The sequence below is a fragment of the Ictalurus punctatus genome, chromosome 3 (assembly GCF_001660625.3).
Source record: "Ictalurus punctatus breed USDA103 chromosome 3, Coco_2.0, whole genome shotgun sequence".
NCBI classification, from domain to species: domain Eukaryota; kingdom Metazoa; phylum Chordata; class Actinopteri; order Siluriformes; family Ictaluridae; genus Ictalurus; species Ictalurus punctatus.
The window spans coordinates 22,385,637-22,408,817 of record NC_030418.2 but is presented as its reverse complement, the minus strand read 5'-3'; the positions used below and the strand labels follow the sequence as shown (position 1 = coordinate 22,408,817).

The window sequence follows — 23,181 nt, the reverse complement described above, 5'->3', positions numbered from 1 at the left end:
TGATTGAGGTAAAAAAAAGAAAAGAAAAGAAAAAGTAACTGAAAGTTGAATCTCCAATATTGGCTTTCAATCAATAACATGGACAAACAATGAACAGATGTTTATTCCAATAATAATAATAATAACAATAACAATAACAACAACAACAACAATAATAATAACAATAATAACATTATTATTATTATTATTATTATTATTATTATTATTATTATATAATAGATTATGTTATTATCTGTCAGGGAGACTTAAAACCTTCAAACTTTGAGCTTTTAAAATGTAACATTGCTTCAAACTTGAAGGTTTTAAAACCAATCCAAACTTTAAACTGCTTCAAATTCTATCTATCTATCTATCTATCTATCTATCTATCTATCTATCTATCTATAACGTTTGGCACTTTATGTATATTTCAGACTTGATTTCTCAAGCCAATATCAAGGTTTGTTGTGACGAACTTTACCTATCTAGTTATTATTATTATTATTATTATTATTATTATTATTATTATTAGTAGTAGTAGTAGTAGTACACAGCCGTTAAATGCTCATTCAGAATCCTGGACCTTGTTTACCATTTACAATTACAAAATAACATCTTGCTCTGATTATTTTACAAGATGTGACCCTTTGGTGTTACTCTATCTTCTATTATCCTATTTGGCAATTTCTAGGTTCTAGGTCAACAGTTATTCAAAATCAGCCACAAATAAGCACAAAAAAACCCAACAAAATATTATGCTTCATTTAACATTGTCAGACGGTGAGTGCAGTGCAGTAGAAGTTGCGCATATGTTATAGGCTAGTGTTAAGACTCCTTTGGTAAAGCCGGATCCTGTACTCAATACAACTGAGCAAAAGCCTAAACTATTTTACAGCATGTCTGCCTTGGGATATTCCCCAATGCACCAATTTCATTAAAGAGCTTTTATGTACATTCAAGAGCACATTGAAAGCTTGATGCGACAATTGGCATGTAAACTGGCATGTAAAATTGGCATGTAAAATCTGCAATGGCAGATACAGAAGCCCTAGGCTGGAGATCAAACCAATAGAGAGACCTGTGGTTTCACAAGTGGTACAAGCTGATGAAGCACATAATTCCACACTGTTTACACCCAGAATTTGAAAGAGTAATCATTCTGGTTTGCTGTATGTTATTCTGGCTGCGCTCCCTTCTGCTATTACCTGTTCAGGTTTTTGATTCTCAAGCAATAAACAATCATCTCCTTCTGTCTGAAACACGAAGTAAACATGTGAGGCAACAGGCTACCTATAGTATATGTTCCTATATACCTCACATTATTTTGGTCAAGTTAGGGTTCAGTAATGCTGTGTGCTTTTGAGAGCAACATAAAGGGGCTCAGTTGTCTAAAGACAGGTTAGCCCATTGGGTAAAGAAAATGACTGTGTAAGCATAGCTGAACACAATTCAAGAGGTGACTTTTTCAAATAAAAATATTTAATGTGCACTATGTCTACCCCCTCAATGGCATAAAAAGAGTGTCGCTCTTCACCAAATTCTACAGACTGAATGTCACGTCACTGCAGTACTCTGTGATGAATCTGAGTGGTTCTCATCCTCTATAAAGAACAATGTCAACAAATGGAGTGATTGTGATCCTCAATAAAGTATGATATCAGCACTATTTAAGAAGCCCGCTCTTGTCTGGTAATTTGCACTATCAGGATGTGCTATGCACTTTCCTGATGACTTTGATATACAGCCTCCACTAGTTTAGAAGGAATCTACCCTGGTGGTCTGGAATGTAAGAAAGTAGAATAAAAGTGTACATCTGTAACCATGGTTTTACAACTGAATGGATGACCGCCAGGCCACCTGGGACACTCAGGTTGCTGATAATGGCAAGAGGATGAGAGTGACATAGAAGGTTTTTTTTTTTTTTTTTTTACAAGGCTACCCATGTGGAGTCATGTTCATGAGGTGACGACTTTGCTATGGCAAGAAAACAAGCACAGATAACTCTCCACTAGTTCTGAATAGAAACCATACTGGCAGTCATTGGTTTCAGAAACGGGTATTATTGCTATAAGAAAATATATTATGGCACTTATGTAACATATTGATGCAAACTATTCTGACACAACTACTATTTGGTACTATTGATCAAGGTAATATATGATTGTTCTTCTTGAGTTTTGTTGTTGAGCTGGCAATGGAAGTTAAAGTTACATTAATGGCTGTGTATAAGCTGCAGTCTCTGATTAGTTGATCACCTCATTCATGACTTGTGGCTCTACTTCTGTGTCTGCCATCGGTCCATGATCACACCACAGTTACTCAGTCATTGCTGCACTACCAAAAGTCTACTGAATACTACATGGAGATTAAAAGGGGTACATCCGAGTCTTTTATTGTTCACAACACTTTCCCAAAATAACAATGCAATTAAAAGAATGAGGTACTACACTGGTATACATTCAGGACAGCAACTCAGCTATTATCTGCGTTGTAATGTTTCTAATGTTGACATTGGTCCAGTTAATAAAAAAGGATACTTAAAGTTATACTTGTACTTATTTATTTCAGATAGCCCAACTAATGAACTTTCTTTCTCTCAAAAGAGACTTAAGATAAGCAAGTCACAGCTAATAAACACTAATAATACACATAAATATAATGCATAGGTTGAAAATGCTCCATTTGGTTGTAGCAAATATTTATTGTACTGTAGATATTTCTCATAGGAAGACATTGTTTACATAGCAGTACTTAAAAGGGCACATAACCAAACCTAAAAGGTCTATATTAACAGAGATCGATTTACTTTACAGCAGACATGACATGGTATTTTGAGACATATTGTCAAAGAAAATCAATAAAGACAAGCACACAAAGCAAGACCCATGATACATGACCACAGTGAGTTTCTACTGTGATATGAGCTCATTTAAATAAGATTCTATTTCACCCCTTCTATACACCAGGGGCAATGAATATCACCTGGTCACCCACTTTAGCACATTTGAGGGCCCTCACATCCTTAACAGTTGTTGCACTCAGTTAGCAAGTAGGTGAGCTGACTCATGAGCCATACTGCAAGACATGCGCTTGTACAGCCAATGTCTGAATCCAAAGCCAAAACTGTGATAGTCCTGGGGTAAACGCCAAAGACAGGCACCCACGATGAGTTTGCCATCTTAACAATAAGTTTGCATTAACCGTTTTAAGGATGAAACCTTTGGTTCAGGCATACTCTGCACTGACACAGCATACCGACTGTCAGATTCAGACCCAGACAAAGCTCCAAAGGTTGGCCAATGCATGGTTAGCCTCACTGCAGGTGGACTCATTTGCATATGCAAAATCAACTAATTGTCAATTGTGGTTCTCTCTGGAGGAGACAGAGGGTTAGTCGATACAGGAAGTACAGCCTTCGACTGGCCATACTGTATAATGTACAAACCCGTAAAGGTGTGCTGTATGTGGCGGCCACTGCAGTGTTCCAGGACTGTGCGTGGCATCTCGCTGGGGGTTCATAAACTTGTTACAAACTTTCTGAAAGTAGCAAGGTGCCTCTGCCTGCCATGCTCCCACCAAAGAGCCTGATTGTGTTGGAGTTCCTTACAACTTCCCCTTATGAGCCCATGCAGAATGGCGAACTGAAATGAAACTGAAACTGTCTTTTTTGCTAGTGATCACCTTTTGAAAAAGAGTGGGATATCAGCATGCCTTGGTAAGTAGTATGTAATTTGGGGGTTGCCTTGACCGTAGGGAGAAACCTGGGATCCAAACAGTCACATTATCTCTTCATTTGTCATTAAAAAAAAGACATGGGGAGTTCCCCTTTGTAAACAACGACTTGACAACTGGGTGTTGGATGTCATTGCCATGGCCTAGTGGCAGGTTGAGCACCCAACACACCACTCTACAAGGAGTTTCTGCTCCTCATCAGCATCACTTAAAGGCATGTGGTTCCAGGAAGCCTGCACTGCTTTTACCTGGGCATCACTTGCTTGTATGCATGCAAAAAGGTGTCTAGGATATATCACCAGATAACTGCGAGGTGGTAAATATTACCTGGACACCTTTCCCAGGACGAAAACTACGTACATAACTATTGATAGTATGTTTGAATATGCCTAAACATTAATGCTAGTATATCTGGTTTAATGTTCCATTTATTTTCTAATCTTAACAAACAAGACAATTAAGTTTTTAAACACATAATGCCTAATGCACAATACAACATATGACTCTAAATTTAGCTATAATACTAAATAGCTAAAATTACACATAATGAAAAATACATTCCTGTCATGATCTGTAGTATATCAGTGCTTATTAGTCTATTTCCCATATTATTTAATCAATTTCCATTTTGGGCCTACTATAGATAATTTGATCAGCCCCAAATGAAAAGCTTTCTCCTAAACTGACAGAGAAGAAATTTTTTGATTGAATTTTCAGCACAGTAGTGAAAGCTAATTCAAAGGAATAAACTTTTCAGAATAAACTTACTGTAGATATGTTTAAAAAAATAAAAATAAATAAAAAATAGGCCCTGGGTAGTCTTCAGTCCAATCATGTAATGTCTGTTCAGTAACTTCCTCTTTTCTTTTCATGAGACCAGACATAATGCATTTTGTTAATGAGAAGACTTCTGAGAGTGTTCCATGTAAATCTGCTTCTGAGAACTCTCATGCAGAGAAATTAAATCTTTCCATTCTGACTAACGCTCCCTTGATGACCACTCACAGCAGGGAGAGAGTTTGGAGATGCTGTTAAACATCTATTATTCAAATTTCTTTTATCAGAGTTAATAAATGAAGCTTATACTTTGCCTTGTACTGAATTTGATGAAAGTCCACTTATGAACACACCTTAAAAACCGCCGTGTAATTTCCCTGATTTTGCATTAGTGAGTTTGAAAAGTGTTGCCCTTATTAGAGCTACTCCTTGGTAAGCAGTCCAGCTTGACCCCTATTAAAAGACTGTCAGCTGAAGAGCAGATGGTACTCACGCTCTGTCTTACAGCCCTGAAGGGGGGTGACTATGGCAACCGCTTCAAAATGGTCACCCCCGAAGTGGCAGAATCACTTATTCTAATTTGTTAAGTACTACTTCAGCCCCGCTGATTTAATCACTACATTCAGAGTCTTATGCAACTGACAACAAATAAAAAATCCCAGGTGTCTGCAGAAGATAGTAAATCAGACAGGCAGGTTTCAGGACAGATACCTATTTACTAAATGAGTTCGGGAATATACTACATTCAGTTTTGTGGATTAAACTAATACATCAATCCAAATATAGAAGCATTCATTTAAATTAAAAAAAGACAGTATTCATAAGTTGGGTCATCTACCCAATTTAAATGCTCGCTATTCACAGTCAAACAAAAGACAGACTTAGATTTTGAGGAAAAATTGTTTGCGGTAGAGAAGATAACTGATAAAGATCCAGAGTGCAGTTCCCCAAAGGCTCTGGAAAAGTGGCTCCCAGTGACTGTCCTGGTAGCGCATCTCCCAGCTGAAAGGAAAGTAAAATCCCAGCAGAGAATGGCCCACATATACCAAGATGGAGTTCATTCCTGTCAACCAGTTCACAATAAATTAGCTTGTACATTGAAATATATTAAGACATTTGAAACTGTGTATCTTATGTAATTACAGTATTAAAAACACTCCATTTAAAGAACCACTAGAGCAAAATATGAGGATAGAAGTACATTGTAATGTAAAAAAAATGGTTATGCATGAGTTTCTTGCTTGTTCGCACCAGGATATATGAAAGGTTGGCCACCCCACCATCCATTGATGTCCACAACAAAATACATCATACCCAGCAACACAAAGGACATGGAGCCCATGCAGGCCACATAGGACAGAGACCTAGAAAATGAGTGAAACAAAAAAGGTTCAATTTATAATGATAGAAAAGATAAATGTAGAATGGTGTGTACTTCTGGCAGAACCTTAATGTTTCCTTATCAAAGAGGGTTAGAAATAGCATGCGAAAAACCCTTAACTAGCTAACGAACCCTTAATAAACCCTTGAACATTTTAGCTGAAGAGTGTAGAAGTGCTTTTGGCTGTTTCTGGTTAATGCTATTCAAATTATTTGTTGTTCTTTTTTTTTTTTTTTTAATTCTGAAATGATTATTTCATAAAACCCATTGATTTGGCTTCTTTTTAAATTTTAGAGCAGGAACCTGACTGAAAGCATATCAAGTTCCTGCTTGCAATGGACAGAAAAATTCAGAATTTTGTTCATTTGAATGGCAGAATTTTAATAAAATTGAACTGTAATAAACTTTTCACACATGCACAAAGGCAATCCCTTTTTTACGTTTTGCAGTATACTTGACAAGCCTGCAACTGACTGAACAAACAACAATGGTAAAGACAACAAATTACAAGAGAAACAGATAAATAATTTACAATGCACCGAATCTGTCCTGAGATTAAGAGAAACATTAGCATCCAAAGTGAATCTTTGGCACCTGCTCAAAAAATCTAGAGGTCCACCAACAAATCACATTCCTGTCAGTTCCTAAGTACCAGGATGTTGGATGGAATTTTCATCTAATGTAAAATGGCTGCATCCCTGGGTGCTCCAGCAGGCATCTCTTATGTGAGCTGAAGCAGAGCCAAAACTGACTCTTGGCTCATGGTTAATTACTTTTAGGAATCAAGACAGACATTCTCAGGGGCTCAATAAGCTGCATATTATGAACTGTCTATAAAACTCAGGTAGGTAATTGGTTTAGATGTGCATAGATGGAAGGAAGTCTCAAAGACGAAAACATGTACCACACATACAGAATGTCCTTTAATTCATTATATTACTAATAGAAAAAATATGAATGGCACAGTTAATAACAATTAATGTTCTTCTGGACAGTAAAATCTATGGAATTTGTATGGATATCTAGTCAACATAAGACAACACAAATAGCGCATCATGATGTTAAATTCAGTGCTGACTATCATCATGCCTGCACATTTCACTATGCCTTGATTAAGAGTGCTAGTGAGAGCACTAGCTCTCTTTGGACATGATGGAGAGTTGGGAGTGTAAAGCTGCTCTCTTTCTTGGCTGTAAAGAAGAGTGATCTTGTCAGAGGATGCATCACCCAGCATGCCTCATTCTTCCAGCTGAAAGGGTGATTATTTACAGGCCAGTCCACAGTTAGAGGTAAGTAAATGTGTGTTTTAGCAGCCTCTGATTTGTGCCTACTGTAGACTCATCGCTTCTTTACTGTGGAGATAAGTGGTTGGATTTAGGGGGTCAGGAAGCACTTACCACAGGTTTTTATTGACAGGTATAAATCCAGAGTCTCGTGTGCACTTAGAAAGGATGGCCGCCAAAATTCCCTGAGGGTCAAAATGAAACAGATTTCAAATCAATGCTGAGCCATAAAGCAAGCACTCTCGGACACTGGAGATCTAGAGCAGCATGATAAAGATTCAAGCAGATTAGCTGAGCTTCTAAGAGGTGAGTCTAGCCAAGTCTTACAGATGTGGACACAATACAACACACTAACATCTTTCTTAGACCAAAAAGAACTTTCTTACATATCTTACATATAACATGCTTTAGGCTAGATGTTTTACCTCCTTTGTTACTACACACAAAAGTTCATGTCTATGGTCTCTGAAAAACTGCAATCATTAAAATGTATAAGGATATTTTTCTAAAGCAGACAATGACTTGGACAGAAGTATTTTGCTTTGGCAGGGGAGGACATATCGGCATCCAAACCTGCTCGTTAGAGGAATATCCATCATTTGTGTAGATGACAGGATCAATGATGTGGAAATAGCTTGGCTGGCTTTAGATTGAGTCTCCAGGCTATGTAGGCAGGATGCAGGACTATCACTGCTATGTGGGCCAATCGCTCAATTTTAATCTCACACGGCCAACCACTGATCGTTGAACTCTAATTAACTCAGGGGTATTGTTTATGAGGACATTGGTGCACAACAGCCTCAAAAGATCATCTCCTGCCACAGAATTCACATCACATCTGCCAGCCTCACTCTCTTAGAATATGGTTTATGAGGTTGTTGATGTCGTGGGAGACAATTATGCTTGCTTAACCAGCACATAACCCCTTGTGTCAAGAGTGCATTAACCATAGAACAGACTGTTCAACCTACAACTTGTCCTCTTAAATCGTTCTGCTCTCCAATTGTGTCAGTGATAACTGATAGTTGTTGTGTTGCTTGCTGAAGTTATGGTGTACATACTGGCTCCTAACCTCTGTGTGTCAATAAATATTTTTATATTTTTCAGTGGCCATTTTCAGTCTAGCCTGGAGTGTGGTAAATTTCACATTAAACTCCTCAAACGTTCTTTCTAGATCCTACTCCTCACAGCCCTTAACAAGAACATTCTAACAGTACTACTTCATGCTGTGTATGAATAAAACTAGACATTCATTGCCACAAACTATAAAAATTCTCTCTGGCTGGAATGGGGAAAGCATTGTAAAGACAATCCTAAGGCAAACCTTGAGCCTTAGCCATACGTTTCCTCAATAGAGCCTTCAGCAGACATGAAAAATGGGAATATAATGCTTTAGCTTTATTTTATCAACATAATGTTTTACTGTTGGCTAGTTTATTTTATCATGCTGTGCCTCCAGGTGAAGTGTAACAGATCTCCCTTCATTTATTTCAGCACCCTGAGCAATATCCCCCTGCCATAATGGCCAGTGTGATTCAACATGGAGGCTGTAATGGGCCAATTTGTCATAGGAGCTGAAGATAATAAAATTTAAAATACTGAAATACTGGTATCAGGCATCTTCTAACACTGGGATCATAACATGTGCTCTCTCCTGTAATGCATCTTTCCATGAAAAGTGAAAAAGGCATATTCTACCACTTTTATTTAAAAAGGTGTTAATGTAAAGAAAATATGTAAATAATAAAAAAGTAATAAAAAAAGGAAAAGTAATGCAATAATGTATTAATTACAATAAATGTAACGAATAACAATTAAGTGCTTGTGCATCCTTATGTCACAACAGTGACAACAGTCATAGAACCTTGCAAGAACACTATTTAAATGGGTTCAGTTTGCTGTGGTGTCCCTCAGGGTTCAATCTTGCCCCCTTACCTTTTAGCATTTACATTTTCCCTCTTGGTCAGCTCTTACAATCTCTCAGTCTTACTTATCATGTTTACGCAGACGACACAGATTTACGTTCATTCTAAACCAGGTGATAATGTGGCAGTCACATTTCTCTCACATTGTATTTCTGAGTGTGCCCTGTGATGGATTGGCACCCTGTCCAGGGTGTACCCTGCCTTGTGCCCGATGCTCCCTGGGATAGGCTCCAGGGTCTCCGTGACCCTGAAGGAGGATAAGCGGTATAGAAGGTGGATGGATGGATGGATGGATTTCTGAGATAAAAATATGGATGACTCAAAATTTCCTCTGTCTTAACAGTAATAAGACCAAAGTAATGCTCACTGGCTGTCCTCACCAGCTTCGTAAAACTGTTTAAATTTTTTTTTTTTATTTAACCATAGGTGGCTCTGCTTTGGAGTTTCAAACAAAATTCAAAAACTTAGGAGTTATATTTGATGCACATTTGTCTTTTGATCTACATGTGCAGAACACTGTTAAACCATCCTTCTTTCATCTCAGAAATATTGCAAGATTGCACCATATGTTATCTTTCTCTGTGGCTGAAAAGCTGATCAACATTTTTGCATTTTCTTGCATTGATTATTGTAATGCACTCCTTGCTGGGGTCTCAAAGTTTACAATAAAGAAACTACAGTATGGGCAAAATTACGCAGCTAGAACCCTGAGTAGGTCCAGGACAAGTGAGCACATAACCTTTTTTTTTTTTTTCGGAATTCTTGCACTGGCCCCCTGTCAGGTTTTGTGTAGATTTTAAAATCCTTATGTTAACATACAAGGCTTTGCATGATTTGGCGCCCCAGTATTTGGCTGACCATTTAACCCATTACACCCCAAAATGTGATCTCCGCTCCTCCAATTCTGGTCTCTTAACTGTCCCAGAGTCTTGTTTACATAATGTGGACGATAGGGCATTTTCTTCTTATGCCCCCAAACTGTCGAACTCACTACCATCTGATCGTAGAGAAGTCCTGTCTTTTAGTGCATTTAAATATTCTCTTAAAACTTATTTCTTTAGGATTGCTTTTACTTGATGACTTTGCTTTTTGTTGTTTAATTATTATTATTGCTATTATTGTTTCTAATAATTGAATTGTATTTTATTATTAACTGTTTTTGTGATACATGCCTATATACTCTTATGTAAAGTGCCTTGAGAGGACTTTTTAAAGGAGCTATATAAAATAAAGTTTATGATGATGATGATGATGATTCTTATTATTATAAATAACATTACAATGTTCATGAATAAATGACAAAAAGGATATTTCATTTCAAAATCACTTGTGTACAATTTGAATCATGATTTACTGCTCTGTCTTGACATCACAAAATCAATCTTGTTTCATTTACAGCTGCAAATAATTCTACATCTCACACTCTACACTCCTGGTGAAGAATCTGATGAAATATCTTTTACTGAATATAGAAATATATTCAGAAACCTAAAAGAAAATAATGTCTTCAGAAAAATTTGCTAAATCATGAGACTGAATAACAGTGGTCCTAAGAGAGTACCACCAGCCAAGATCCTGGTCAAAACAACTTCGCTGAACCTTAGAGACAGTGTTTCACAATCTTTCCTGGTGATCCCTATGTAGCTACTGTAAGTGACTCACATTCTTTTACACCTGCCACATTTCATCAGCTATTTATTGAAGCTTTTCTTTTTCATTTGAATCTGGTAAGCAGGTAAAAACTCAACTGTTCTGTGAATGACAGTCTGGAAAATACTGGTGAAAAGAATTGTAAATAGCTAAACATCTTTGCTCAAAATGTTAAAACAATTACAGAATAATAAAAATACATATATCATTGGTTCCTGCATTTCATACAAAACCAATTTGATATTGTTCATATAACTAAAACACAAAGAATGTCATTGGCTGAGGTTCACTCTGGTCATTGTTCTGTTGAACTTAATGTCTTGAGTCTACCAGACAAAAGCCTTCAATCAGCACATGTGCTCTCTGGAGAGGCCATTCCAGAAACTCTGCTACCAGACCCCCAAAACAAGTCAGCAGCAGGATTTTTCTGCAACATACAACCCAATATTCCATGGTCCTTAATTAGAGACTCAGTTCCACATAAAAAAAATGTACTGCTCATTTACTGATTCAATCCTGGGCATTTGAGCTGGTGCCTGAAATAACAAATACAAGTAAAAGCCGCATGAGAAAGATATACCTTGTGTATACATGGTAATATGCCCAGATGCCCCTAAATAAACCAAATTACAGCTAAAAAGTTTTTTGTGGACCTTGCTCTCTTCTTTGTCCAGGAGGCTCTTTGAGAAGAGGACATCTCACATAACCCCCAGGGGACAGAGGTTTAAATGCCCTCCCACACCAAACCACCACCCTGGCTTATGTCCCCTTCTCCATCCAGACCACCCAAATGGAGCTTTCGTTCCCAAAGCCCCAATCCTCTTCCCATAATTAAGTCCATCTAATTATTTTTAATAAGCAAAGTATATCTCAGCATGTGCCAAGTTTACTTTCTTGAACATCTTAATTGCTAGGGCATAGTTTGGTTGTTTGTTTGTAATTCAACTGCATTTATTATAATGTATATCCAACCGACATGTAAGAAAACAATTCATTATCTGTACAAATGTTGGGAACAATGAAATTGGATTGTCTTCTTTACGTGCTGTGTAATTAATATGTAACATTAACAGTTAATATGCTAGAGATCCACAAGCTATGCGAGTCATCCGGTCCAGTCCCGAGAGAGCTCAGATACCAGTCTCTGCCTGGGAACCCATTCCGTGCATGTAGAGACAGATCATATGACGCCTACCTATTTCATTAACTGTCTGCAACTACACGCAATATAACACTTGTATGCCACAAAGGTCTCATAGTACAGTTTATTGGCTATATTTCTCATCTTTCTGTAGAGATAGAATAGCCTTTCCAACCCTTTTCCTCTCCTCTAATGCATGTACTTAATCTGCTAGTAGTTTCAAAATTTACACTAATATATAATTTTTTGGGAAGTTCAAAAGGACACAATGGAACTCATAAAACGGTGTATTTTTAAATTAGATGCTGAAATATTTTACTATTGTAGAGTACATTATAGTGTTTTATCTTTTTTTCTGCAGTGCAAAGAAAGATGTAACGATGGCTTTATAATGTCAACAACATACCAGGATGACAGCCCAGAATGTGAATCGTATGATGATCTTTTTGTTCAGTTTGCGGTAGAAGAGGAAAATCTTTCCAGCCTGGAGAAATAAAAGGCATATTATAGCTTATCACTTATACCTTAAATAAATGATTATAAATACTGTAATGTAACGGGTTTTTTTTTTTTTCCTACATAGCAATAATCCAAGTTTTCAATGAATACCTACAGTATATATGTAAGTCAAGATGGATACAAATGAACCATGTAAGTGTTAATTCAGTGGTATGGATTCTGCTGTGAACTCATTCACTTGACTCCAATGGCAAAGCATCAACTGATATGCAATTAATACACTGTTGTTTGGTGCACACTAAAGCTCACGCAATGCAAATCTAAATTCCACCAAAACCAGAATCTCATATCACAGCCTTGAATGCTGGACTACAGGGCTCACTGAATGCTCCACTTGCATAATGGTAGATTTGGTAAGGTTGCTAGCGGATATGCTGGTTATGTCCCTGACACCGAGGTCGGGTTTCACTGCTCTCCACGCTTACTGATTAAGCCAGTGATGACGAATGTGGCTCAGCCGAGGACGCGCTAGTAGACGGACACAAGCGCCAAGGGCCGGCACCTGCTGTGTTCTCTAAGGCGTGCTGATTGACAGGCTCGCCTCTAACTGTTTTTCATCTCCGCCCTTAGGGAACAGAGCAATGTGTCCAGGTTTGCACGGCAAGTTCTCACCCCTCAAGAGCAATGCCACATCCAAGGGGTGAGAAAAGTTTTGGTCCTCTGATAGACAGCACTACAGTATAGGACACTACACTACACTACACACTGCTCTGTGTCCCTGGGAGGAAGCAGCTGTTCATCAGCGGAACTAGTCCAGCCACGGTCACCTGTAATAACAATAATAGGCTCTTTCATGTGTTGGTGTACGAACAGGAAATTGAAGATTTTATGCAGAAATATTGGCCAAGTTTGTTCAGAAGAGAAAGCAATTCAGTGCTAAATTAATAAAGGTGTTACAAATGGCATAACAGGACCTAACATTTGAACATGTAGATTTGCATATACAAAAAAACAAAACAAAACAAAAAACTGGTTTGTAAATGAGATTTGTTAAATTTATATACTAAAAGTTTTGTGATTAATGGAAATGACATTAAAAACAAATGTGGCATAAACAATAGTGCTACGTGATATTAGCTAGCTAAATTAACCAGAGTGTTTCATTTTATCATTTTAATGTACAGTTCATTAATAATTACATTTTATGCAGACAAACTCAATACTAACTCTGTGCATGCAAGCCCTCCCCTTTTGGTTTAGTAGTGCATGATGGGACAGATTTGTGCAAAAAGTGTCTATTGCGTCTCACTTTATTTGTCAAATAGGTTAAATTATTTTATATACTACATTTGTTTGTAATTCTTAGTGTGAACACACTAGACAGTTATGTACAGTCAGCAGCAGCTCATGACCATAGATTTTCTTAGGGTAGGAGGGCAATAATGAATTAAGACACAGCCTATCGCGCTTGACTTTTGCTACAGGCTACTATCTAGTGAATTGAACCCTGTATTTGGCAGGTAAGACTCGACAACATAGAGTCATCCAGCAGCTCGTTTTGAGCAGTTTTAGATGTACCTTTGTTCAACTGTTTTTGATACAGTGGGTGTGTTATTAGTAGAGCTACCATTATTAACTAGGGTTGCCAGGTTTAAACAACAACAACAACAAAAAATCTAACTACATCTCAAAATCCACATAAAACTCTTGAAACTAGCCCAAGAAAATCAGACATTCAGACTGCAGAGTATTTTTTAAACTAACCCAATCTGCCAACCCTGCCCCAATGGGCTTCTATTAGGGCTTGTTGTTGTTCCCATTTTTGACCACTTTGTGCAATAATAACTCTTTGGATGCTAAGGATGTCGTTCCCCATGATGGTATATCATCAAAAAAGGCAAGCAAATAAACAGAACATAGGCTTATGTGTCAATTTTCCAATATTTTAAAATAATTAATCTCTCAATAGAGGTAATTAGTATTTCAACAGAATTTAAAATGTGTGCTGTTGTGAATGAGGACTCTTATTGAAGATTAACATGCGTTGAACGGCTGATATAAATGGTGAGTTCTGTCTCACCTGCCCCTTTGGAGGAGCTGCCATAGTGCAGAGTATACTACAAATTGGGAAGAGTCAGTACATATGTACAGTATGTAATTTAAGATACAGACTATGTTTCTTGTAGTTTCTGTAACAAATCTGTGAATGTAACTTACTTGCATCCCAATGAATCCCATGACAATAGAATTAATGGTACCTAGGACTCCTTCTGGGTCAAAAGGCTGAGTTGTGTGATACATGGTCTATGAGAATGAAAACATAAAATAATAACAGTAAAAAATAAAACGTTTCAAAGTCTATCAAGCCTATAGCATACAGAGTAGACCTACATATCCTCATTTTTTGTGGGCTCTTTTTCTTACCTTGCATGTTGGATGCCAGTAGATATTGTGTCCTAATAACCATCTATCTATATATGCAGCAGCTCCTCCTGTGCAGTTTGGGTATAGACCATTATCTCCTATACCTCCAGCTCCTAAATACCCACTGAAGGAAGCAAGTATATGATTTCAATACCTGACCACACTAAAACTGAATGTAGTCATTTTCTCAATTAAGCGCTGTTACTTGAAGAGTAGCGGCTGAATATTTATGTATTATATTCCGGACAAAAATGAGATGCAGAAAATGTGTATCCATTTCTGAAGATACTAAGCTGTCAGCATGTGTGTCAATGCCTTTATAGGGTCAGACAGAATGAGAACGTGTAGAAAAGGAAGAATAGGAGATGAGAAAAAAATAGCATGAATAAATTGGAGAACAAAAAAAAATAACAAAAGAGAAAAACATAAAGGAAAATAGAGGAAGATGGATCCACTGCCTCTACCTCCTTTTAGTGCACATGACAGACTGAGATTGGCTAATTATTCCCTCTGAAGCATTTGCCACACACTCATAAATCATCAGGAGTGTCTCACAAGAGCTACACAACACACCAGCCTGCATGTATTCTCTCTCTCTCTCTCTCTCTTTCTCACACACACACTCACACACACACACTCACACACATGCACGCACTCACACACACACACACAAATCAAGCCATAACTGTGTATACCTTTATGTCCATACAATATACAAAAGCATTATACAAGACACGCTTGCTTAAAAAGGCACTACGCTTTGACGTTGATGAACAGTGATAGTGACGTACCTGTCACTCAGTTAATAATATTAACGTGATATATGAATAATATCATGATCATATTACATTATGATCAAGCTCAAGGATGTAGATTAAACATGTGTCACAAATGCATTATGCTCACAAATGGTTTATTGCGTTGGAGATTTATGCACATGCTACACTGAAGAGCTTCTGCAACTCACGTGGGGCAGTTGGGCACAGGCAGCAGGAAGGTGACACACAGCCACACTGTCTCCAGCAGCAAAATGAAAATCCACTCAGGCCAGTAGAGCACCACATCCTGAACAGGGCTCCACCAGTGGACCTGCTAAAAGTCAGTGACAAAACACATGACATTTCATCTCTTAGCACAATGTTCACAGTGCTTATATGTCTTTACTTCAAAACACTGATAACTCTCACAATGCTAAAGTGTGAGTTAGAAAGTTCACAAATACAGATGCTGGCACACCTGACTTGGTGGGATCTCTCGGTGGGGTGAGAACATCTGCATCAGTGACAGGGTGAAGTACGTGAAAGCCAGACGCTGAAGCACTCCAGGTATCCGAAGCCAGGACAAGGACACTTAATTTGCAAAAATAGACACACTTTATAACTGTCTGAGAAATTCAAAAATAAGATATCTAAATGAGAAAACGTTGAATTCATTTTAAAACTGATGAAAAATATATTTATAACTTTTACTTTGAGTCATCATTTTTTTAAAAGATGTAAACTTTCCATGTGCTTAATCGGTACACATTGTATTTTTAAGCTTTGAGATTGTGTGATTCTGGATCCCTTAATCTCTCAAGCTTCTCACATATTTGATATTTCATTAATTCATTCATTCAACTATCAATTCATTTATACGCTCGTTCGTTTGTGTGTTCAGTATTCATTTATTCATTCATTTTCAATGATCACTTTATCCTGGAAAATAGAAAAAAGGGTCAAGACCACAAAAAACACCAACGTACAAATGCACACACACAATAACATTCACACCTAGGGCAATTTAACACAGCCAATCCACCTACTGTATCATTTTTGGGAGGTGGGAGGAAACTGGATAACCTGGAGGAAACCCATGATAACATGTGCAGAAACTCAATACCGCCCCAAGCTCATGATTGTGTACTTTTAGCAAGTAAAACATTCCAACCTAAAATCTTTTCTTCAACTTTGTAAAAATTTGCTTTTTAAAGGAAATCATAGACTTCAAGTTAAATGGACTTTTAGTGCTCTAGAGAATCAGAGTTGAGGATACTGTCAGTCAGTAAAGAGGTGTGACCTGCCTGGTGGAAACTAATCACACTTATTTGAGATTGAGGGGTGCTGAATAACGGACACAGGCAAGAAGATTGATGCTAATCTGTGCATTTAGTTAATTGAAAACCTCTTTGTGGCACATAGAGGAGGGCCGTGTGAAACAATATAATTCCAATCATCGATCCAACAAATCAAATAAAAAGCGGAAACACTCCACCTCACTGCAGCAAGAGAGGAAGTGATTTCAATGACTGATGGTGCCTTTTAGTTAAAACTCACAGCCGTGCCTTTAGACGGAAACATACTTTCCACTTTATCCTATCTTACTGTATCAAGAGGTCTAGAGTCAATTAAGAGGTGGAGGTTATAGACAGCATTATGTGTCTTTGAATGTGTTCTTCTCCTTCATATTATTATTATTCACATAAAGGATGCATTTGATATAAGGTTTATCTACAATATTTTTTCATCTAAGCAATCCGCCTGGGAACACATAAAATTTTTATGTTGATATATTAATTTGATATACTATATAGCCAAGAAGCGATCAGACAATACAATATTAGTGGAAGGTACTATACATGTCTGCTATAGACCATGCTCCCTGTTATTACCTGGGAGATAAGTAACTGTCAGCAAGTTGATGAACGTCCAGTGGGCCGCTGTTCTGTAATAATGCTTATGTAACCATTATTGCTTTTCTGTAAATCAAGCCCCTAGCTGTGCACCTTTGACTGAATTGGGTCTGACAGGTAAACAATCCACAGGATCAGCAACCTCATATTATGCTCATGTGATGTTTGAATCTAAAGCAACAGCTTGAATATTCGTAATTTACATGAAGTATTCAGGCATTAGATAAAACTGACTATTCAGGTATCCGAGAAAAGTGGGTGAATTATGCTGTTTATGGTAAAAGCTATAATTCTATTACACAAAATTCCATAGTAAAATGTCCAGCTGGCGCTGTGAAACTCTATCTATCTTAATTGAGCATAAAAGCAGGTTTTGCTTTGGCACTGTGCACCTCTGTTAGTGGTCCCTTGATATGATTGCCACTGGAAAGTATAATAATATTTTGTTTAACCTAGTTACAGATACATCTACACAAACAGCTACATTAGTGCGGCTAATGTACAAGCAGCAACCTGACTGCTTTTCTTACTTACTTAATATAGTCAGGGATTTAACATTGTCACACTGGTCCTGTTAGATCCTGTTCTATACATATTAACTAACATTATTTTACAACTGACACATGTTCTCTTGTCCATTCTATTTGGCTGAACAGACATATACCACAGTCTGAAGAAATAACATTAGACCCAAATGTTAAACTGTTAGTCCAGGATGCATCAATATTACACTACACAATGCCCTGCATTTGAGCTGAGTGCCTTGCGTGAAGGTATTTTAAGACAACCGGAAACTGTGACATTTACACTGTATGTATTATACAGTGTTTGAGAACTTGACATTTACGCTATGCTGTATCACAGGAAAAGGGCTCCTCAGGGACCTTTAACAATGACTGTATATTTCTGTACGTTTATTTGATGGAAGTGTGTGGAAGTCCCACTAACAGGAGAGGAACCTGATGTGGCCTTCTGCTCTTGTAGCCCCAAGGGTCAATATGTTGTGCTTTCTGAGATGCTTTTCTGCTCAGTATGGTTGTAAAGAATTGTTATTTGAGTTATTGTAGCCTTCCTAACAGATTGAACCAGTCTGGCCATTCTCCTTTGACCTCTCTCATCAGCAAGGTCCAGGGAAATGATTTCTTTCTTGAACCATTCTGTGTAGATATTGCTTGTATTAAAATCTCAAGAGATCCAGCAGTTCTGGAAATACTCAAACCAGGTCACCTGGCACGAACAACAATGCCACAGTCAAAGTCACTGAGATTTTTCTCCATTGTGAACTTTGATTTGAACATTCACTGACCTGCACTATCTGCATGATTTTATGCACTGCATGCTGCCACATGAATGGCTAATTGGATAACTGCATGAATGTGAATGTATACACGTGTTCTTAATAAAGTGGCTGGTGAGTTTATTGAATTATGATTTTACGTGTTACTCACATAAACCATCTCTGGGGCTGTAGTTAATGAAGCAGAACCCAATGAGTATCAGCACCACTGTTCTCCAGCTCAGCTTGCGCAAAAGTTGGAGTCTTGTCACACCTTTCCTTCGCATGGAGCTAAATGCCAACATTACAGATGTCCCTATGATGAATACAAACCTGAAAAAAACACAACAGAATTTATTCTTTATATTGACTGCATCCACTTGATACAACAAAAAGATGTCCTACTTCAGTACTGGCAACAGGATAATGCTATTAGATGTATATTTTTTTCCTCCTCTGCATGTTACTCCAGTGCTTGATATTCCATATTGTGTGTGTTAGTTCAAGTGGATGAAAGCCAAAAAAGTACTGCAACACAGAGTATACTGAAGTGTTAGAAGTACCATTTCTTATTCTTCATTTAATACATTTAAATCAGTGCATTGTGAACTGCTTGGTATTCCTGCACCCAGAAACTGGACTTAATTTCAGTGTTTCAGGCTTAATGTACCGGTGGAGAAAGATGGATTAATGGGTGGCATGTGTTCCATACCACAGTGTGAAAAAGATTCTGGAATTGAATCATTTTGAAGAGAGATTTAGCTTCTGGACCTTATTCCACATCTTCTATATAATCAGAAAATGGAAAGTAATCATTCTGTATTGATTTATTAAGTACTTGCTGGAAGCTTACCAGGGCATCACAAGATCAGCTATGGTAAGGCCTGTGAAACACAAAGACACACACACACACACACACACACACACACACACACACACACACACACAAGCAAACATACATAAACACAAATTGAACTCACTCACAGTTTGGGGAAATGTAAATAAAACAAAAAGATAGAATTCTGGGAAAAGCATGCATCATCCTGTTACTAACTGAATTACAATCAGACAAACTGCCTAGAGGCATGAAACAGTAACGATATCCATATTATCACTTCTATCTATTCTAACTGAATGGTGTTACTCATAGCATGTTTGTGTTGTTAATGCTAAAATGTATACAGAGAGGTTTATACTGAGTTCATCTGTGACTACTCCTGCAGATGTACTTTGTAATGATCCCCATTAAAAATTAAACATGCATCCCGAGTTGCCTCCTGTGAGGACGATCAGTGATATTTATCTTCAAGACAAACCTTTGATTAGAAGTGGACAGCCATCGATAAAAAAGACGCAATGAAACAGGTGGAGGAGGGGAAGCAGGAGGAAAGGTATAAGGAGGAGAAGAGTAAAATGACAGTGACAATAATCTGTCCAATATAAAACTTTTTTTTTTTTCAGTTTTGTCTCCACTCAATAAATTTTGTTTATTAATTCTAAGAGAAACCATGACTTCACTGGATAAGTCACTAGATAAAGGGAAGTATCAATGACATGGGCATTCCTAGCATGTATAACAATTACTACAGGTCAGGAAATCAGGCCAAACTGAAACCCAAGCCCTGATTGTAGAATCATATTGGCTTTGCAGTTCAATAGCATAAATCTGAAATGCTTTTAAATAACATAAACCATCACAGTAGTGCTTTCACAAAGGGTACACCATCACTACAATGCTTTTAATAATAGTGTACATAATCACTGCAGTGCTTTTAAATACAGGGGGTCTCAAAAGTCTCCATACACAGGGAAATTAACACTTTTCATCAACGTGTCCTCCAAACATTTTCATACTTAGTTTATATTATATGTTTGTTTTTTTTCAGATAGACTTGCCTCTGAGAAAAGAAGAACATATTGAAATCATTCTCATGGCTGTATTGGGGAGCTGTGACAAAGTAGTGATGGACTTTAACAGGAAGGCAAGCACATCATACAGTACATGACACTGTTGCTAAACTTATTAACAAATTAAAAGACTGGAAGGGTTGTGGACCAACTGAGAAGTGGAAAGGTATGACAGGCAAATCTGACCTGGTGCTGGCGAATATAGTCCCCTATGTATGGAGACTTTTGGGACACCCTGTAGTGTGCACCATCACTACAGTGCTTTTACAAAGGATACACCATAATTACTGCACTTTTAAATACTGTACATTATCACTGCAGTGCCTTTAAATAGTATGCGCCAATGCTGCAGTGCTTGTGAATAGTGTACATCATCACCACAGTGCTTTCTAATAGCTAACGTTCTTATACTGCATAAAAGGACAAAGATGAACGATAGTCTAGATATAAACTGTCACATACATTATGAGGACTGAAATGAGATGCTTTGTTTATGAGTGTACAAATGTAACAATGCATTTGACTTCTTAAAGAGTAGCTTACGACAGCTAGGCTTGACATGCATGTCAACATATTATTCATCTACCTAAAATATCATATTTTCTTATAATACTTAACCATTCCATGGCGCATGTTGAAAGAACCAGTATCTTCCACCTCCGTAGTTCACAAACACCATGAGGGTTATAGAGAAGCTACAAACATATCAACACAACAAAACAGATTATCATCTTATTTTTATCAAAAAGGACTACATATTTTCAGCTTCATGTTGTAATTAATGTGAAATTACATTTAAGCCTACAGTGGATATAAAAAGTCTACACACCCCTGTTAAAAAAAAAAAGAAACCGAGATGAATCATGTATTCTCCTACCTATGTGATATAGCAACCAAAACATAAAACAAGTAAAAAAACAAATAGAAACATTTTAGGAAACAAAGAAAAAAAAAACATCTGGTTGAACAAGTGTGTGTAAGATTTTCTTGACATATTCTTGGTTTCATCTGACTGCTAAAGCCATGGTCTACAAGGAGCTTGTACAGTGCATGTAAAGGATCTCATTGTTCAAAGGTTTCGATCAGGAGAGGGGTGAAATAATTTCCAAAAGGTGTACAATGGAATACTGTGACATTCATCATCAACAACTAGAGAAAAATGGGGCACCATAGTAACATTACAAAGAGCAGGATGTCCCCTCCAAAATTGACAAAAGGACAATATGAAAACTTATCAAGGAGGCTGCCAAGAGACCTACAACATTAAGGGAGTTGCTGGAATAGCTAGCAACTTCTATTTTCTGCATGCGACAATAATCTCATTTTTCTAACATTTATGGGCTATGGGATAGGGTGGCTAATCTATTTAGGAATAAAACCTGTATGCCTCTGTTAGAAAGCTGAAGATTAAGAAAAATTTCGCACAATAACGACCGCAAGCAGAAATCTAAGTCAACAAAGGAATGGCTTCAGAAGAACATGATCAATGTTTTGGAATGATTTGAAATGGCCCAGTCAGACCCCACGTCTAAATCATATCAAAAACCTGTGGAATTACTTGAAGAGGATTATGCACAGGTGATCCCTGCACATTTTGACAGACCTAGAGCATTTCTGCAATGGAAACTTCATTCACAAATCAACTTGTCGCTTTGGACAGTCCAGCTTTTGGCTGCTGAATTTCAGTAAATATTCAACTTGCTATCACAATTTCAAATCTAGTCCAAGCTAAACTAAATTGATTGTAAGTGTGAATATGTGTGTGCATGGTGCCCAGTCCTGTGTGCATGAACTGGCATCCCATCAGAGGTGAATAATCCCAACTCGCACCCATTGTTACCAAGATTGCTTCTGGACCCACCATGACCCTTGACCAGAATAAAGCAGTAACTGAAGATAAAATGAAATATGTTGTTGAAAGATGTGTGGATAATTTTAACCCTTAAAGACCCCAAAATAAAAAAAAGCTGTGATTTTTTTTTTCACTTTTTACATGTTGTTGTAGGAGGCCTCTAATACAGAAATAAATGTTTATTATTATTATTATTATTATTATTATTATTATTATTATTATTATATTTTTTACATTTCAGTAAGTTTTTAGGGAAATGTTGTAATATTACAACATTGGGCCTGTTGGGTAGCAGAATTTCAGTGATTTTACTCACTGTCTGAACAAATGTAGAGAACATCAACAAGGGAACATGAACAAGGGTTCACTTGCAGGGTGTACTGCTTATGTAGCCCCATATCAGTAGCCTATATATCTATACACTAATAATCATACATTAATGATAATCATACAAATCATAATTTTATAAAAAAATCATTTATTATATATAACTTTGCCATTTACTCTGTTCATAACCATGTTCAATTATGAAAGTCCCAAAGGCAGTATTTGTCCTCCGAGAAGCAGACGGGGTCTTTGCACTTGCTCCAAAGCATATTGGTGTAGCCTTTACCACAGTGTCTGCAGTGGCCTCTATTTGTTTTTACAGTAAAATGTCCATATATATCCTTGCATATCTCTGTTGGTGTGTACAGTTGACCTTTTGGAGGACTCCCATTATCT

At 37.3% G+C, this 23,181-nt stretch overlaps 1 protein-coding gene across 6 annotated transcripts in view; it reads right to left on the bottom strand.

The window, feature by feature from the left end:
- Positions 1 to 2,251: 2,251 nt before the first annotated feature.
- The window catches only part of si:dkey-192p21.6 (uncharacterized protein LOC565246 homolog), a 42,625-nt gene continuing 21,695 nt past the window's right edge, over positions 2,252 to 23,181 (bottom strand). For 4 of the 6 annotated variants that reach the window (XM_017465022.3, XM_047154112.2, XM_017465025.3 and 1 more), the window contains 11 exons: positions 21,225 to 21,301; positions 19,552 to 19,582; positions 18,871 to 19,031; positions 15,988 to 16,100; positions 15,719 to 15,843; positions 14,752 to 14,875; positions 14,545 to 14,631; positions 12,275 to 12,352; positions 7,267 to 7,337; positions 5,740 to 5,852; positions 2,253 to 5,551 (listed from right to left, as the gene is read on the bottom strand). In XM_017465022.3, coding sequence (XP_017320511.1) covers positions 5,370 to 5,551; positions 5,740 to 5,852; positions 7,267 to 7,337; positions 12,275 to 12,352; positions 14,545 to 14,631; positions 14,752 to 14,875; positions 15,719 to 15,843; positions 15,988 to 16,100; positions 18,871 to 19,031; positions 19,552 to 19,582; positions 21,225 to 21,301 — 1,162 coding nt within the window. In that variant the 3' untranslated portion in view covers positions 2,253 to 5,369. Of the gene's footprint in view, positions 5,552 to 5,739; positions 5,853 to 7,266; positions 7,338 to 12,274; positions 12,353 to 14,544; positions 14,632 to 14,751; positions 14,876 to 15,718; positions 15,844 to 15,987; positions 16,101 to 18,870; positions 19,032 to 19,551; positions 19,583 to 21,224; positions 21,302 to 23,181 lie in introns of all 6 variants that reach the window. The other 2 variants (XM_017465026.3, XM_017465020.3) reach the window with 2 other exon arrangements.